At 39.4% G+C, this 19,586-nt stretch overlaps 1 protein-coding gene across 1 annotated transcript in view; it reads right to left on the bottom strand.

Moving 5' to 3' along the window:
* The window catches only part of PRKN (parkin RBR E3 ubiquitin protein ligase), a 1,393,859-nt gene that overhangs the window by 221,737 nt on the left and 1,152,536 nt on the right, over positions 1-19,586 (bottom strand). Inside the window, exon 8 of the mRNA XM_030809943.1 lies at positions 1,395-1,456. Coding sequence (XP_030665803.1) covers positions 1,395-1,456 — 62 coding nt within the window. The remainder of the gene's footprint in view (positions 1-1,394; positions 1,457-19,586) is intronic.

Here is a 19,586-nt window from a genome sequence, read left to right on the forward strand (position 1 = left end):
CTTGTATTTGAATACACATTTATGCCTGCTATTCTGGAAACTCACAATATAGAAAAACGAAGGGGATGTACTATAATTCTCTAACTCCAGGATGTGGAAGTGATTCCAGTTTCTTATCTCCTCCTAATTAATACTTTTGTTTTTTTTTATTCTCATATTGGAAATGGGCAGTTTTACTTTGCCACATACATACACCAAACAAAAACACACAAACCAAAAACTCATTGATGAAAGTGAGCTGCCACATCTCCATTTGCATATTTCCTGGTCAAAGTTGGCAGAGACAATCTTTAGGAGTAAAAATAAATAACACTCGGCCAGGCGCGATGGCTCACGCCTGTAATCCCAGCACTTTGGGAGGCCGAGGCGGGCGGATCATGACGTCAGGAGATTGAAACCATCCTGGCTAACACGGTGAAACTCCGTCTCTACCAAAAATACAAAAAATTAGCTGGATGTGGTGGCAGGCGCCTGTGGTTCCAGCTACTCAGGAGGCTGAGGCAGGAGAATGGCGTGAACCTGGGAGGCGGAGCTTGCAGTGAGCTGAGATAGCCACTGTACTCCAGCCTGGGCGACAGAGCAAGACTCCATCTCAAAAAATAAATAAAATAAAATAAAATAAAATAAAATAAAATAAAATAAAATAAAATAAAATAAGTAACACTGGAAGTTAGTTCAACCAGCCTTTTCCTAACTCTTTAGTGTATTTTAAGGATAACTTGACACCTAGATTTAACATACTAATACAGAGTTTGTAGCCCCATATAGGGATCAAGAAATGTATTTTTAAGCATTCCATTCTATATATGTGTGTACATATATATAATATTTAGCACCCTGAATTATTTACTTAGCATATCTATTTAAATTATGACATGCCTCACTGAGCACAACACAGCATTTAAATAATCCACTTTAAATGGTCACCCTTTGTATAGACATCACATGTTCACACCTGTATACAAAGAGGCTGCCATGAAATACAGATAACAAACACGCAATACAAAAACCTGGTTAAAAAAAAAAAAAAAAAAGCTCACACATCCACCCACAGACAGCAACTTAGGAATGTCTATGACCATCAATCCCTCAGGCATAATTCATCTCTGCATTTCTTTGTTTGCTCATCTGCCACTATGCAGTGCCTGCTTCCTGCTTGAGTCTTGAGATGAAATGCACTGGCAGATAGCAGATGTAGCAATTAATAACCTGTCAGGTCTGATGGATAGAAGAGGAAAAAAGTGTCCTCACACATATCTCCAGCATGGTTTTCTTCCCCATTTCAGGGCGCCCACGGTCAGGAGACATACTCGGCCTCCCTGGGGAGCCCAAACTGTCTCATTAGCGTCTATTTTTCATGACAGTCTGATGCAGCCTTTGAGATGCTCACTCACCTGCTCTTCTCCCAGAATCCTGAAGTGATGGAGCTCTTTAATCAAGGAGTTGGGACAGCCAGCTGTTGGAAAGAAGAATTAATCACAAAAACGTCATTTTTACTCTGTGTGGTTATATGTTCTTATATACAGTTATGACTATCAACTGCCAGCATTGCCTTTTGGGAGGACACACAGATGTGTACCTGAAAAACACACATCTAACCGACCACAAAAAAAGCCAAACCCTCAAAAGAGCTATGGCCGCTGCCTGGCCTCCAACTGCACCTCTTTAGAAAACAGTTGCATGTGACTCTGGCCAGGCTTTCTCTCCCCTCTGATTATGATCTGGCCTTAGGATATCATGCCACTCTGGTTCTTAGAGACATGTCCAGCATGTCACTGGTTCCTCATATACAGCCAGGATTCCGCGGGGCCAGAGTACGGGAGTTGGTGACCACAGGCTCTGACTTATTCATCATGTCCTGTTTGCTCACCATCAAGGCCAGGGGCCTGCTCATTGAGAGGTAAGAACAAAGGTGGGGTAGCTGACATCCATTCTTTGCGGGGCTCAGCTGGCGGTTAGTACCTTGCCTGGTTTTGTCAAGAGGCTTTGTGAAGACCTATTAGACCTTGCGTTTGAGTTTGGAAAGGGCATCTTACAGAAGGACCAAGAGAGAAGGCCCCAGCAGTTCTGGTGCCCATCACTTTCTCGTTCCACCCAATCAATCCAAGCCCCTTCAGACTTTCACCTTTTCCTTCTTCAGTTGTAAAACAAAGTAAGTAAATAGGTTAAAAAAAATATATATATATGTATATATATATATATGCACACATACACATGCACATAATTAAAATACATATGCATAAAATATAATTATATAATTTATTTAATGTATAGATATGAGTTATATATTTTTATATAACTCACATATAAAAATTATATATGTAAATATATAATTTTATAGAATTATATAATTAATACAAATATTGGCCTAAACATATATTTAGATATATAAAACATATATAATATATATTCTGTGTAAAATAAAATACAGTTGACCCTGGGACAACATGGGCTTGAACTTTGTGGGTCCACTTATACACAGATTTTTCTTCTGCCTCTGCTAACCCTGAGACAGCAGGACCAACCCTTCCTCCTCCTCCTCTTCAGCCACTAGCTGTGAAGAGAATGAAGATGAAAACCTTTATGACGATCTGCTTTCACTTAATGGATAGTTAATACATTTTCTCTTCCTTATGATTTTCTTAATAACATTTTCCTTTCTCTATCTTACTTTAAGAATATAGTATATAATACATATAACTTATAAAATATGTGTTCATAGACTATTGATGTTATAGGAAGGGCCTCTAGTCAACAGTAGGTTATTAGTAGTTAAGTTTTGGGGGAGTCAAAAGTTCCACATAGTTTTTTGACTTCAGGGATGTTGGTGTTCCTAAGCCTCACATTGTTCAAGGCCCAAATGTATAGATATGTAAAATTTAGGCCTTTAAATGATATTAAGCAGTATATGCTTAATATCATTTAAAATGTGTTGCATCCCTGTCTTTTCAATAGAACTATTCTTCGATATTAGGTTGTAGTCATTTATACTATTATTTTTTGAGTCAGGGACTCCAGGCTGGGATGCAGTGTATAATCATGGCTCATTGCAGCCTTGACCTCCTGGCTGAAGGTACCCTCTTGCTTCAGCTTCCTGAGTAGCTGGGACTACAGGTGTGTGCACCACCAAACCTGGCTAAGTTTTTAATTTTTTCCTAATTTTTTGTAGAGACAGGGTCTCACTACGCTGTCTAGGCTGGTCTCAAGCTCCTGGGCTCAAGTGACGCTCCCACTTCGGCCTCACAAAGTGCTGGGATTATAGGTGTGAGCCACTGTAACTGGCTCATTTATATTATTCTCTCTGGAAACAAAATTGATATAAAAACCTGTTTCTTTGAGATAAGACCTATGGATTATATAATCTGTTGAACTTCCTAGTAAGGAAACTGGATTGTATGCAGAACATATCAACTAAATTGTGGAGCCATTTCTCATATTCCTCAGGATTGTGATGTGAGAGTGGTCAGAAGCCCTGAGAGTGTTTGTCTGGGGGAGGGCAGGCTGAGGAATGGGAAAACCTGTATTCACACAGGTGAAGGTGCTCATTGCAATAAAGATTAGATTTGTGCATTGTTTCAGAGAGTAGGATTTAAACCAACAGAAAAAAATGGAATAAATTGCCTTATAAGATAGTAACTTCAGGTTTTTCAACACACGCTAAATGAATACTTACACAGGATATTTTAGAGAGGAATTTTACTGGGTATGATGATGAATTTATGTGTCTACTTGATTGGGCTAAGGGGTGCCTAGATAGCTGATAACATGTTATTTCTGGGTGTGTGTGTGAGAGTGTTTCTGGGAGAGACTGGCATCGGAGTCAGTGGACCAAGAAGATCCACTCTCAGCAATGTGGGCAGGCATCGTCCCATCCACTGAGGGCACTGAGGGCCTGCACAGAACAAGAAGGCAGAGAACGGCGAATGCTCTTTCTCTTCTAGAGCCTTAAAGATCAGATTTCCTGGTTCTCAGGCCTTCTGACTGCAAGACATACACGCCCCCCAAACCTGCCGCCCCTAGTTGTCAGGCCTTCAGACTCAGACTCAATTAGACCAAAGGCTTTCCTGTTTTCCAGCTTGCAGATGGCGGATTGCAGGACTGCTTGGTCACCATAATTGTGTGAGCCCTTCCCCCAGTAAATGTCCTCTTGTCTCTTTCCCTCTATAGATCCTACAGACAGAAAGGTCCTGTTTCTTGGGAGAAGCCTGACTAATACACTGAGTTATTTCCAATTCCAAAATTCTATGGTCATGTAAACTCTGGAACATAGTTTTAGCCTATATTATGTTACATTTCATACTTTGAGAAAGTGCTTCATAAATGTTTACTGAGTAGTACAAAAGATTACAAAAATGTGAACAAAATTTAAACACATGTGTAAACAGGTGATGCCACCAAGAAAATAAATAAAAATCCTGGCCGGGCATGGTGGCTCACACCTGTAATCCCAGGACTTTGGGAGGCTGAGGCGGGAGGATCACAAGGTCAGGAATTTGAGACCAGCCTGGCCAACATGATGAAACGCTGTTTCTACGAAAAACACAAAAATTAGTTGGACATGGTGGCGGGCACCTGTAATCCCATCTACTTGGGAGGCTGAGGCAGGAGAATCGCTTGAACCTGGGAGGCAGAGATTGCGGTGGGCTGAGATCGTGCCAATGCACTCCAGCCTGGGCAACAACAGCAAGACTCTGTCTCAATAAATAAATAAATAAATAAATAACCCAAGTGAATATTTTAGTGGAAAACATAATACATTAGCTTCCACAGGCATGTCTGATACTGTAGAGAAGGAAAACTAGATCCTTCAAGTGAGAAACAGACGCTTGAGCTGAGTGCTTCTCCAACTAGAGGCCACGGAGACTTGCAGGCTGAAGATTGTTTTTGAGAAGTTGTTGATTTTGGGGTTGCTATTCTGATGATTACCTAAATAGTAAAAATATATTCTGGGTCATCTGATTGGCTTCAATTCAAACAAAAACTGCTATGAAATTCAGCCTCAAGTCAGTTCCTGCACTTTGGATCTCTTTGGGAGCAAGTCATCATAGTTTAGTTTCCTGAAATGAGTGAGAAAAGAGTGGATAGAAGGCAAGGGAGGCTTCCCCTGCCAGTGATGTCCCATGGTCTGGGGCCGAGTGTCCGAAGGGTAGAGTCACAGGAGAAGCGGTGCGGGAAGGGAGGCAGCCCACAGCTCAGGGTCCCAGGCCTGCTGAGATGGAACATTCGAATCTGGGCCAACCCGTCAGGGCCCTGTTCGGATCCCAAGCACTGCTTTAGTATCAGTAAAATGACAGCCTCTGCCGTATTAAACTGATAGAGTCCATCAGAATATTTTGGTCTTGTACTTTTCAGTTATGCTTAATTGATGTGTTTTTATTTGGGCCTTCTAGTTGTATAAGCATAAAGTATTTATAGCTCAGTTTACATCTAGACACATTTAAGACATATTGTCTTAAAAATAACTTCATTCAACCTCGGGTGTTTTGGAGAATTTTTTATTTCTTTACAAGTGGTCTTTTATGTCACTCAAACTTGAGAAAAATGGCTTTGACTTATTTTAATCCTGCGTAAAATAAGAAACACAATTTTAAATTACCTTATCTTCAGAATTTGTATTCTGGCCATCTCCTAAGATACAAGTGAAAGGACTGATGTTGATGATAGCTCATATATAAACATCTTTAACAGAAGACTAGATAATTACTTGAAACACCTGGTAGGTTCAGAAAAACAACAAGCAAGACTAGACACAGTGTAGACTTAGATGAGAAGAGCTGGAAGGGGTCAAGGTATTTAAGAAGACTGTGGACGGCTATCTGCAAACTGTGCTCATCACAGGAACATTAGTGTGGGAAATGGCCAGATATAAACTCAGTGTGAAGATGGGGCTTAAAAATAACAAAACGAGAACTGCAAGACGGGCCCACAGAATGCATTCGCGTAGGGAGACAGGAAAACGTTAGTGGAGGGGGCGGAGGTGGCAGGGAGGAAAAAATGGGCCTGACGAATAAAAACCACAGTACTACTTCTGGATTTGGAGCGATAGAGACCATGTCCGATCCTTCCATGCCCTTTAAGCATCACCTCCCTCACATATGGGTTCTTCTGCATTGATTTTTGGTAAATCTGCGTTGACTCTTAATGACTGCATATTACTTTATGTAATGGGTATTCCTGATGTAATTCGTGAGTAAGGGCTCACATGATTTTTTTCTTTGGGTGTTTGATGGGTGAAACTGGTATCAAACTCACTGCTTTTCAACTTTTGAGATTCAATCTTTCCTTATTCTGAAAAGTGAAAAAAATCATCTCCAGAACTCTGAACTCTTTATTGTATCTCAAAGATTCCCGGCAGCATCTCTGAGACCATAATAGAAGTGTTTGGACATCTATTGGTATTTAAAATATTTGTATATGCCATATAATGTCCTCACTTTTCTTAAGCACAAGGTTCTCCTTAAATTGTTATTCTGTCCTTTCTAACATGGGAAATATTCCCTTTGCTCAAGAAAACAGAACACACAGAAATCGAGCAGTGTTTTTACCTATTGACACTGTGTTACCTTTCTTAACAAGACCTTATTCTTCTCTATCTTTTCTCTCTTTTCTTGTCCTGGACTCCACTTTTAAAGCCCGTCCTGCTGTCCTTGGCAATTTAAAAGAGAATGTCACCTCGTTCCATGCCATCCTCATGCCATGCTCATAGGTTTGTGCTCTTCTGTCGTGTTTTTCCTCCAGTTATTAAACCCCTTACTCATCTCTTGCCTGTGTTTTCTAAAAATCTAAGCTCATTGGTGTTCAATGAATACCAGCTTTTTGGTATTAAAAATGAATAAGACAATTTGTTAAAAAGCATATAAAGACAGGATTGAATCTTATTTTAAAGGACAACTTCGAAATCGGGCCCTATATTTCAATTATTACCTGTAATCAACATTTACTTTCATTCTGTTGCTATACCATAAAGGTCATTTTATCATCTATCTGGGAAGCTCCTCAATGAAAATGTGTCACAAAGTTGTGTAGCATTTCCACAAAGTCACGGAGAGCTACTGAGAAAAAGCAACCCCAAACAAAACAAAACAAAACAAATGCCTTTGAGAGATTAACTGAGCCATAATGTTTTCAGAAAGCTTTTGGTGAATTTCCTCAACAATCATGCTGTAAAGTAGGGAAAACTCCATTTGGAAAATATATTCCATTGAGAAGCATTAAAAACCACATGAGTCTTCAATCACTATTTTTTCTTTTAATTTCCTTGCAAATCATCACAGGAGCAATTGTGGTATCCTTTGGGTTCAATGGAAAATCGTGGGCACCCAGGCTTGGGATAGAAATGGAAATGGATTTCAGCTCTCTGATGTGCTCCTGGCACTGGCCACATGACACAAATAATCTGCAATTTGCAGATTGCTGCTGTTTGGTGCGAAATGCTTTGAGGATTAATTTCTCTCTTGGCTATAGCTTAGAATCCCTAATGTGGGCTTGACAATTACAGTAACCTTCTATTTCCCCCCTAAGTACAACTTAGAAAAGGAAACCGACTAACGACAAAATGGCATCAAAAATAAATGATGATTCAGTGTGATCAAAGACAATGCAGCGAGACTGAACGCTGACCTCTGGGCACAAGCCAGAGAGCGTGGGCCACATCTGCAGGCTGGGCTGCAGCAGTGAAGGAATCCAGTGGGCGGCTCGCTACTCCAGCTAAGCCAGGTTGATTAGGGTCGCCATACACTATGCTGAAGTAGCCATTTCTGAATTAGTCTGAGAGCCAGGCGTTAATAGGATCTATGGAAAACTCACTCAGCTATCTTGACAGAGCAATTGCATTCAGTCAGCAGTAGGACTTTATATAATCAAGTTCAAAGCATTATCATTTTCATAAATAAAGCCAAGCTTATTTTAATAATTTCTCTCTGCTGATGGGTTTTTATTTATAAAGGATTATTCATGCGTTCTTTCTCCATAGCCAATACTTGCTGTCTCAAGATATCCTAAGCCAGTTAAGGAAAATCCTCAAGATACTCACCTTCCACCTAACAATGTACTTATAGGAATACACATGGGAAAGTAACTTACATGGTTACACAAGGAGATAGGTAATAGAATATTTACTGCAACATTTTTGTAATAACGGCAACAGCAAAAGGACACATCTAAAATGACCATCAACAGGAGAAGAGATAAAATCATTCAACAAATAGCCATTGTGCACCCACTTTGTGCCAGGCACTATTAGGACACTTGGGTCGCATCCGTGAAAAATTAAAACAGACAAAAATCCCTCATTGGAGCTTCCATTCTAAAGGGGCAAGAGACAATAAAAATAAACTAATAAGTAGGTAAATGATGTACATTTTAGATGGTCATTAGCACTGTGTGGAAAAGAGAAAATACAACAGTATAAAGGGCAGGATTGGCTAATGTAAAATTAGGTGTTCATTTCTTATTGAGACCATGACACTGAAGTGAAGATTTTTAGGAAGTGAGTTAATATGAGTTAGCTAGAGTGAAATGTATCAAAACAGATAAAGCTCAAAATCATAAAGTTGAGAAAAAAGTTGCAATCGTTTATGCACAATGCAATGTCATTTACAGAAAGTTTGGAGAATCTATTAAACAATGTCGATGCAAACAAACATACTAAGAATATAAAATAATGCATGCAAATGATAAATGCCCCTGAAGTATGTATCAAATTTAGGGGAAGGGGAAAGAGGAACAGGACCATAGAAGGGTGCTGCCATTCAAATCTGTCTTAAAGTGTATTACAATAATTGTTAAAAAGAAAAGCTAATACTTCTATGACGCTTAGTAGGAACAAAACACTCTTCACAGTGTTTTGCGTGTAATTCATTTAATCCTCATGACAACCCTATGAGGCAGGTACTATTTTTATCCCCATTTTAAAGATGGTGAAATAGAGGCAGAAAAAGAACTAAACTAATGAAATTATCAAAGCTGGGTAGTGTGTACGCGGACATTGATTATGCTACTTTAAATATCTAGCTGGATGTCTGTAACTTCTCATAATAAAAAACTCTAGATGAAAACTTTAAAGTACGTCTAAAAATCACCTTGGAAAAGACTGAATAAAAATTCAATAATGTTAGACCTGAGTTTGTGAACATATATGAGCATGAATGTAGTTTGGAGAAGGAAAACCTTCTAATACAACCACTAATTAGTAGGCATAACTTGTCTGAGTAGTATAGCATGAAGCTTTGTAAATTTTGATGCTTTCAGAATAAGCTGAAAGAAGCCATGAAATATTATTTATTCAGTTTCTTACTTGTAGATGAGGCAGTTACCAGCCCAGAAGACGCGAAGTGTCCTTTAGGAGCTCCACATAGTGTGTATGAAGCTCTGATAGCTGTGATTTCATAATTTATATCAAAATTCATGCAGATTGGTATTTTCTGGTTTGTTGCAGCTGCTGTATTAATCCAAACATCCCTGCTGGGTCAACTTCTACAAGACTATCTATCTTCCAGTGAGGTGCCAGGGAAGAATCAGTGTCACCGATAATGAGACACAATCAGAAATCTTCATTTCACAAATAATAATATTATCCTTATTGGCCGGAGGTGAATTCCAAGCAAATATTCATTGATTCTTCATCGAACAACTCTTAAGTGTACAAATGCCAGGGGCCATAGAGAAATCATAAATGAATCAGACAGAGATTCTGCCTTCCTGGAGCTTGCAGAAGAAACAAGATGCACATCAACAAACCAAGCAGATGTAGAAAGAGCCAAGTGAGCAGAGAGCAACCAAAGAGGTATAAAAAAAAGAAGAGGAGGAGGTGGCTTGGAATCAAAGAGGCCAAAGCCTGGAGTGTCTGAGGAATCCAAGCAGCTGCTTGGCTGCAGACGAGAATTGAAAGCACCTGCATACACACAGCCTACCTACTGGGGCTGAGAACTGGGACCACTGAGACGTAATGGAAGATCAGCTTGTAAAGCAATAAATAACTCCACTGTTTGCTTCAAGAAACTCCTGCAAATAATTTAACCAGACAGTTTGCTCATCTGAGTGGCCATCTCTCTTAACAGGAAATCAGACGGTTCACCTGGGCAATAGCTCTTGTATAAGACAACAGTTTCCTTAGGAAGGCTTCCTTAGGACTTTGTCTTACTGTGTCCACTGACCCCAAACTACTACATCATTGATCTGCTCAACTCCAATCAGTTTCCCACCTTGAAAGATCTGCCATAAGCACTTAAGCCCAGATCCCCAGGCTCTATGAACACCCTCCCCTGACCTCTCTTTCCTGTGACACCTCCGTGACTGTCCACACGATGGTGTCACTTCCTGCACTAGATCTAATCAGTGCTGCTCTGCAATAGATTTTCTGTGGTCATTTGGGAGATTTGAGACAGAGGACAAGGCAGAACATGCAGTAACAGAAGATGAAAAACACTTCTCATTTCTCTCATTTGTATGTCGTTACGATGTCAAAACAACTTCAATATTTTGAATTGTGTGTATATTCTTGGTGCTTTGCCTCCACCTTTGAATTTCATAAAGTTCTTCCTTTGTTATTGACCTATATTTTGCGTGATTGTGATGATACATTTTAGAGGGCGGGTGTTTTCAACATCCAGCATCCCTCAGATCACAAATTTAATTTGGCTGGTCAACACATGAGAGGCCACTGGGAATGGGAGGCTCTCAGAGTGAAAAGGAATCCTTATCCATTATTTTCTTTCTCCTGCTGCTCTCAAAAGTTTGTCCTTGGTTGACACTAGAAAAGGGAAAGGGAGGAAGTGAAGGAGATGGAATTTTGTGCTCCCTTTAATGTGTTTTTCCACAGATTACGGTGGTTGGTTGGTTACCTGAGTGAACATGTCAATGTCTAGTTAACGTCGGGGGAAAGAGAATCTGTGGGATTGTTATCCCCCAAGTAGATGCAACCAAAAAGGGCACTCAGATTAGGCACATCCGGGCCAGATAAGGCCTAGTTAAACAGGGTCTAGAGGGTCATCTAGGCACCTAATTATCATGGTTAATGAGGTTTCTTTAGGAGAAAAGAATTCTGAGTTCCAAACAATGTATAGACATGAATATTTATGGAACACTCCCCTGTTTATAAACTGGAAACTTCTGGAATTTATATTTGTACCCTATACTTTGCCATAAAATGCGTTCTGTAAACTGGCCTTCCTTGGGGGCATATTCAGGCACTATTAAGTTTGGGAAAATAAATCATATCCAAAACAATTATTAAATAAATATAAGTCATTGGACTTCAGGAACTGATGCAATTCCTTAAACGGAGAAATTTCTTAAATGGACACAATTCCTTAAAAATGAGGTAAAGAGAGGGGCTGGGGGTAAAGTGGAATGGGGCAGGGCAACAGAAAAGAGTTGATAGTTTTAAAAGTACTTAATGGTATTTTTTGTTTTTGAATTTTGTATGTTAAATTCATTTCAGTAATTTCTCTTGTCACTTTAGCACTGTGCATTTGGTTTCTTTTATTCATCTTAGCATAGGCATAATTGCATTCATTACTGAAAGGCATATTTCAAATTCTTATAAAAAACAAAACCCAATACTTTTGTAGATATTGCCGCTTAAATTCATCACTGCTTTTATATAGCATCACTGCTTTTATATAGCATCACTGCTTTTATATATTTAGAGTGTATATGCTGGGGTGAGATACATTTGAAAGAGATGATGAAAATAAAACAAAAATCCAATTTAAAAGACAACTAATAGCTTCTATAATGGGGGAAAACCCACACAGCTTTGAGTATATTGTTAATTACACTATGGTTTGATTGCCCAGATCTTTGCATTTTATCACATGAGAATTAGTAATTATTCTTTATTTTCATTAGCCAAAATGATGAATCTGAGTACTTCTCATCTGTCAGAGAGTTCTACCAATGAGCTTAAATTTGCTATTCATGTTTTGAAGTGCAGCATCACAAGCGTTCAACCAGGTGCCTCTAAAACACGAGACCTTGACCCTTGGTGTGCGGCTCAGGTGACTGCACCATGGCCCCGGTATAAGCAACTCCACAACTCCAGACAGTTAAATCCAGCTCTTCGTCCTGCACACTTTGATAAGAAATTCATTTACAGACAATTTGGTTTTTTTGTTGTTGTTTGTTTTTTGAGACGGAGTCTCGCTCTGTCGCCAGGCTGGAGTGCAGTGGCGCAATCTCGGCTCACTGCAACCTCCGCCTTCTGGTTTCAAGTGATTCTCTTGCCTCAGCCTCCCAAGTAGCTGGGACTACAGGCACCTACCACCTTGCCTGGCTAATTTTTTTGTATTTTTAGTAAAGATGGGGTTTCACCATGTTGGCCAGGAGGGTCTAAATCTCTTGACCTCGTGATCCAGCCACCTCGGCCTCCCAAAGTGCTGGGATTACAGGCGCGAGCCACTGCGCCCGGACCGAAAATTTGTTTTAAGCAAGCACTTATCAACTAGAAAATGAAGCTCAATAGACACGGATATCGTCAGTGTGTCAAAGCTGAAGATTATCCTAGGAAAAACTTTCATCAATCTGCATTTGTGTGTTTACAAGTTCCTCTATCAGCCGGACCTGGTGGCTCACACCTGTAATCCCAGCACTTTGGGAGGCCGAGGCAGGCAGATCACCTGAGGTCAGGAGTTGGAGACAAGCCTGGCCAACACAGTGAAATCCTGTCTCTACTAAAAATACAGAAAAAAAAAATTAGCCAGGTGTGGTGGCATGCCCTTGTAATCCCAGCTACTGGGGAGACTGAGGCAGGAGAATCACTTGAACCTGGGAGGCAGAGGTTGCAGTGAGCCAAGATTGTGCCACTGTACCAGCCAAGATTGTGCCACTGTACCAGCCAAGATTGTGCCACTGTACCAGCCAAGATTGTGCCACTGTACCAGCCTGGGCAACAGAGTGAGACTCTGTCTCAAAAAAAAAAAAAAAAAGTTCTCTATTTACCAATTTTTATTTTAAGAACTTTCATAGGCATGAGTAAAGCTACTGTAGTGAAAGAACCTGTCAAAGGTCATTTCATTACTTCCGTGCTATCCTTTTGGTCTAAGTTCACAAAGTGTTTGTCTCCATTGTATTTGCTGTTTTTGTGTTTGGTTATTTAGTGACTTAAAAAATGTCAATTAACTATCATGCCCAATAAGTACAAAAGCAAAAGGAGTTTTTTTGAGAAGTGTTGAGAGAGAAGAGGCCTGGAATCTGAAAACAGAGATAATGTGCTGAACGGAAGAAGGTCACGGAAGAGGATATGCTCAAGTCTGAGGTTTGAGTCACTGGACAATTGGAAGCAAAGACTTACTTATGCACAAGGTGAAGCGCGTTGGGCCTGTGTCATCAACAGTGAGCAAGAGACAGGAAATAGAATGGAAGAAATGAAGGAAAAATGGAATCGCCGGCCTGAGAATGAACATCAGCAATTGATGTTGACTCAGAAGGCTGAGATTGTTTGAGGACTTCCAGGTGAGGGATGGGAAAGTGGTCCTGCCGAGCTGCTAGTGCAGAGGGTGCGGAAGCCATGCTAAGCTAGTGAGTGCTGACACAGGGCTCCTTTCCTGCTTCAGGTTTTATCACCGACTCAATATTTACTGCGCAGAGAGCTGAGGACACACATTAATGAAACAGTCCCCTCTTCGCGGTGCTTAGGGCGTCCTTCACTCATACTTCTTTGAACATATCCACTCTCTCGTCTATTTTATATTATAACAGCTCCAGATCAGAGAAGGAGTTTTTGACTTAACTTGTTACTCCCCAGCTCACCATGCCCAGAGCTCCACACATGACTGAATGGTGAATTTGGAATCATTGCTTTCATCTACTGGTTTTTACCAAAGTGTAAAGTGCATTTTCTAAATGGCTCTCTGGCTCACAGAAAGTAACAGTTTTAAAGGAGATATTTTAAAAGGTAGAATTTCCAATGACAACCCAATTCTTTGGATAATTCATCTTATTTTATAACAGCAGAAACATTCCTACATGAGAACACCAACTCTTGTTAAAACATTGAGATTACCTTGAAACAATTTCAAGTCTCTAAAGTTGAAAGTTCTTCTTTGAAGATCTATACATTACAATGTTGGGTGCAGCAGATATAATCTGAACTAGGAAAGACTGCATCTGCAGACCATTATTATTATTATTTGAGACGGAGTCTCGCGCTGTCGCCCAGGCTGGAGTGCAGTGGCGCGATCTCGGCTCACTGCAGGCTCCGCCTCCCAGGTTCATGCCATTCTCCTGCCTCAGCCTCCCGAGCAGCTGGGACTACAGGTGCCCGCCACCTCACCTGGCTAATATTTTTGTAGTTTTAGTAGAGATGGGGTTTCACCATGTTAGCCAGGATGGTCTCTATCTGCTGACCTCGTGATCTGCTTGCCTTGGCCTCCCAAAGTGTTGGGATTACAGGCGTGAGCCACTGCGCCTGGCCTGCAGACTATTATTAATTTTATAATAAGGATAAATGAAACCAGATGTAAGTGTCATAAATGCATGAATGGAGTTCGGAGCTGTCGTCTTAAGAGTCAGATTCATGTTCACCCAGGTTGGGAAGCTCAATGCTGCGTCCATGTAGCCAATTCCCAGCATAGGCCTGACACAGGAAAAAGACTATGGCAGCCCTTGTGCCAGTGACTAAATTCCAACCAGCATCTTTCTAGTGAGATGGCCTATTCCAACACACACACACACACACACACACACACACACATTTTGTAAGATCTTGAAAACCATAAACCAAAATAGATCCATGATTTACTGGTTAATTTTTTGATGATAAACTATAGAGCATTACCAAAAAGGCTAAAATGTTTTTCTGTTTGACTTTCATTCCTTACTTTTTTTCTTTCTGGTGATATGATATCACTCTGAGCACACAGGACATAGGTTATATACAGTTCCTTTAGATTCTCTTTAAAATTTTCAGGAACAATGACAAAAATATTTATATTGACTAGGTAGCAGTTAGGACAACTGGTGTTAAGCTATTCTAAAAAGACAATGTTTAAGCTAAAAAACACATCTTGGGATAAGAAATAAAGAAAATTCAGTTACATAATGGCACTATCAGGGTATAGCATCAAGGCATATGTATTTTTCTCTTCTCTTCTTAGAAGCGTTGGTGTCAGATTTTCATTTCCAGGTTTTTTTTTTTCCTATTTAGGAGAAATTCAGGAAATGCTTAATATTTACAATTCCCTTTTTAAAGGCGTTTTTCAAAATTAAAATAGCTTTGTTTTCATTGCCATTATAACATATTAAAGTAGTTGAGAAAGGTAGAAATTAGCAATTTTACCACCCAGAGACAGTCACCAGTATTTTTTTATGAATCATCTAGATAACTCATTGCATGCCCTTATATCAATACACATAGGATTTTAAAGATGTTGCATCATACTATGCATGACATTCTGTAACTTTTTTTTTCCACCTAATAATAGGAATGGTCATTTCATGTCAAATGATACAGACATACATCATCGTTTTTAATGGCTACACACCTTTGCAATATCCTTGAGGCAAACCCTAATGATCATATTGGTGTCGGTGAGTCACCTAGACATGCATATTTGCAGACCATTCAGAGGCATTAAATTGGACACACTCCCCAAAGTGCGACTACCACCGGGTAAAAGTATTGTTCCATTTAACATTTCCGTCATTCCTGCCAAAACACTCTTCAGAATTTGTCTACAAACTTACACGACCAATCACAGTGAGGCCAACGTCCCCCACTTTCCCAGAGTCTTAGAGACACAGCCCTTCCCTCCTTGGTTGTATTCATCTCTTCTTCCTTCCTGAGATGAAGTTTGGCCTTACTCCACTCTGAGAGAAACAAGAACAGTTTTTGCATTTCACCTTAACCAGATCAAATTAGGACAGGTGGCAACCCTGCAGGCAACATAATTATGAAAAATGTCTGTGCTCAATTCAGCCTGTCCTTCCAGCTTCCCAATCAAATAGGACACCAGAGCCCAACCTTTCTATTTCAGCTGGTGACTCATAAAGCAGTCACCCACATAATTGCTCTGAGTATAATGGTGCTGCAAAATCTGAAATTAAACATAATATAAAAAGCACAAACATCTATTTTGTAAGATTAGTTAATTTAATATAATAATAGTTCTTCTATTATAATCTTCACATGCCAAATTGCGGGGAAAAACCTTATGGCTGGCCTGTTATTAGAAGAAAATCTTTTAACATATCCCCCTTACACTTGCCGTCCAGAGGTAAAAAGAAATGATGTTGAGGATTCCCTGGTTTTATTGTAAGAGAGTAGCTGTTGTCCTTCCAATAAAAAGTGTGCAATGAATATCTGTTTAAATAGATTTGAGATAAGCTGAAGCTGGATACGAAACTCCATTATACATCAGGGGGATTCTACACCCAGCTTCATTTAGGATATTGCTTCTCAGAAGACATCCCGAACACCTCAATAACAAATGTTATATTGAAAATGTGCTCAGTAACAATTGCGGGAGGAGTCTCTGTGCAGCGATTTTTCAGCATGTCAAAATTATACTATCACACCATGGAAACAAATTAAACAGCACAAGCCTGGCTGCCGGGATGGCTGTATTAGCAATGCAGTGCTATTGCATAAAGAATGCATCGCTTCAGATCTGTCAAGGAATGTCAACAGTGGCTTCTCCATTTGTATGAAGCCCAATTTGTATTTGGAGAAAAACCAAACAGAACACTTCAGAATCTGGTTCTATTTCTTCCCAACATTTAGATTAAAAGAAAAAAGCCTGGTTATCTAATTTATCTGTAGTCAGCATTCCTTTTCTAGGGAGGCACTTGGGAGGAAGCCTCAGTGTGAGTGAAGCACTAACATTCTCTTTCTGAAGCACACAGGCTCCATTAAATGCTTACTGACAGCTCAGAGAAAACACAATCTATGTGATACACATTGTACAAGAAGGTTTTGTGGATATATTAGATTCATATATGTGAGCTTTGGTTTTCTTGTATTTGTGAAACGTGGCTTAGCAGTGTATTATGGCTTTTCGTGACTAATGAGTGAGTCTTGCTTCAGAAATGATTACAGTTATGTCAGAATAATGTCAAATAATCAGTATTAGTAGATGAGCTCTTAGAAAACAGAAGCCCTCTTTTGCAGATAGATATGTCATACCAAAGAGAAATTAAAACCCAAGACTCTGTTCTAAACCCCAAATAGAGTCTGCTATATTCACATCTCAAATTTTGTGTATCTAACAATTAAGTTAAATAGTGATTGTCAATTAAATAGCATTCAAATTGTAGCTCAAACCGAATAAGAATTTCTTGTCCCTGGAGTGGATCTATGTAGACATCAACATTTTAAGACACAAAGGGATGATGAGTTTCAGGCTTTGTTGCAGAAATTTGGACAGACACTTGGCTCTTCCCTAGCAGTCCTGAAGCACATGAAGTAGGTGGTCCTCCTGCCTCTTGCCTTTTTATTTTCTATAGCTGGCTGTGATTACAGCCCTGAGGACTTGACACAGCAGAAGACACCCCAGCCAGGCAGCACGTTCAATACACATCTGAAATCTCACTGACCTCTACATATTTGGCTCCAGTAACCTCTTATGTATGTATTTATTTTTTAAGATCATGTTCTCAGTCTCCATAAGGGTAAATTTGTAAGGAAGAAGCTCTTTAATTGTTTTTCCAAACATACAATTCTGTGCCTCAATCGCTTCTTAAAAAAAAAAAAAAAAAGATAGGGTGTCACTCTGTCACCCACTGTTGAGATCATAGCTCACTGCAGCCTCAAACTCCTCGGCTCCTGGGAGCAATCCTCCCTCCAGCTTCAGCCTCCAGAGTAGCTAGGACTGCAGGTATGTGCTACCATGCCTGGCTAATTTTTAAATTTTTTATATAGAGACAGGGTTTTGCTATGTTGCCCAAGCTGATCTGGAACTCCTGGCTTCAGGTGATCCTCCCACCTCAGCCTCCCACAGTACTGGGATTACAGGCGTGAGCCATTGTGCTCAACCTGTGCCTTTGGTTTTGTCACTATATTGCCATAGCAAGATCCAGGTCAGTGGGACTTGAGTTTTGGTTTTCTCCACTGAGTTCCACGTTCTTGCTCATCTTTACTCCAGCTACCCTGGTGTAGAAATGAAATTACCCCAGTCCTCATGATGCAAGCACTTATTCTGTGCCAACACCTTAAGCTCCATTTCTAAATGAGATTTTGTGAAATCAATCAATCAATCAATATTAAAACTCAAGACTAAAATCTCTCTTTGATTTTTGTTCTTCCTACTGCTATTTCCACGGAAAAAAAAATTCTCTTTCATGTGTCCATAGGTAGAATATCCTTGCATTCTTTCTGTTGAAATAGTATGGTTCTAGTATTCACTAGCTATGAGATATTAAAGAACGGAAGCCATCTTCCTCACTATGTTTTATAACAGAGAAATATAACTCCCCAATTTAAATCTAAGTTCATCTTAATAGCACCTTATACAAAAAGTCCCTAAAGAATTACAAGAGTTGGCCATTCTGCAAAGTGCCAAGGGACTGATTCTGAATCCAGAACAACAACAACCAATGATGAAGAAATGGTCCCTGTGGCTAGTATGGTCTAGACACTAGCAAACTACATATAATGAGACTGCTCTCTCCTTTCAAAGGCTGTGATTTAAATTTATAGGTGGGGCCAGTGGGTTAATTTTCACTGCCTTGTTTTCACTACACTTACTGCTATTCAGAAGGCTTAAAATAGCTCTGCTATCAGAACTCACTAATCCAAATCAGTTTATAAAAACACTCTCCGATTAACAAATCAATGATACTTACACACCACAAAATTGGTTACCACTTAAAGGCTTTATTCTGACTAGATTTATAGCCTGCATAAATCCCATTCTCATGTAATTTAGATGGAAGACAAGCAAGAGTTACCTCTGCTGTCTACTCACAGCAGTGTAGGCCAAAAAGGAGAGAGATTCTTTATTATTGATGTTTAGCAGCCTGTGTTTAAAAGCTATAAATAAGATGCAATTAAAATACAATAGATCAATTCCTAAATTTCTAGTATAGTTTACAAAATTTTAAGAGGGATTAAGGATGCTAGTAATTAACTTAAAAATAAGGGCATCATTATATGTCTGTGTAACAGAGATCATTTCAGAAACAAAAAATCAAGATTTTTTTTCTTTTCCAACTATAAATAAAGCAAAGCCTGTTTCAGATAAAATTCATCTGCCAAATACTTTAATGCTATCCTGAGGTTAAGAATGATAAAATAAGTTTGATCACTCTTATGGTAAAATGAAGGCTATTTAAAGATCAGTTTCATTCCTGCGTTAAAAAAAAAAAAAACAAAACTTTTATTTCCATAAGTTTTTGGGAAACAGGTGGTATTTGGTTACATGAGTAAGTTCTTTAGTGGTGATTTGTGGGATTTTCGTGTACCTATCACCCAAGCAATATACACCGAACCCAATTTGTAGGCTTTTATCCCTCTCATTCTTGTTTTTTTTTTTTTAAAGGTGTTTCGAACACAAAAAACTCACTGTACCTAATATATTCTGAGCATTGGATTCTAGTAACAGTACCCCTTAAGATCGTAAAATCTCTTCATTTTAGTCTCTGATGAGAAT

The sequence above is a fragment of the Nomascus leucogenys genome, chromosome 3 (genome assembly GCF_006542625.1).
Source record: "Nomascus leucogenys isolate Asia chromosome 3, Asia_NLE_v1, whole genome shotgun sequence".
Classification (NCBI taxonomy): Eukaryota; Metazoa; Chordata; class Mammalia; order Primates; family Hylobatidae; genus Nomascus; species Nomascus leucogenys.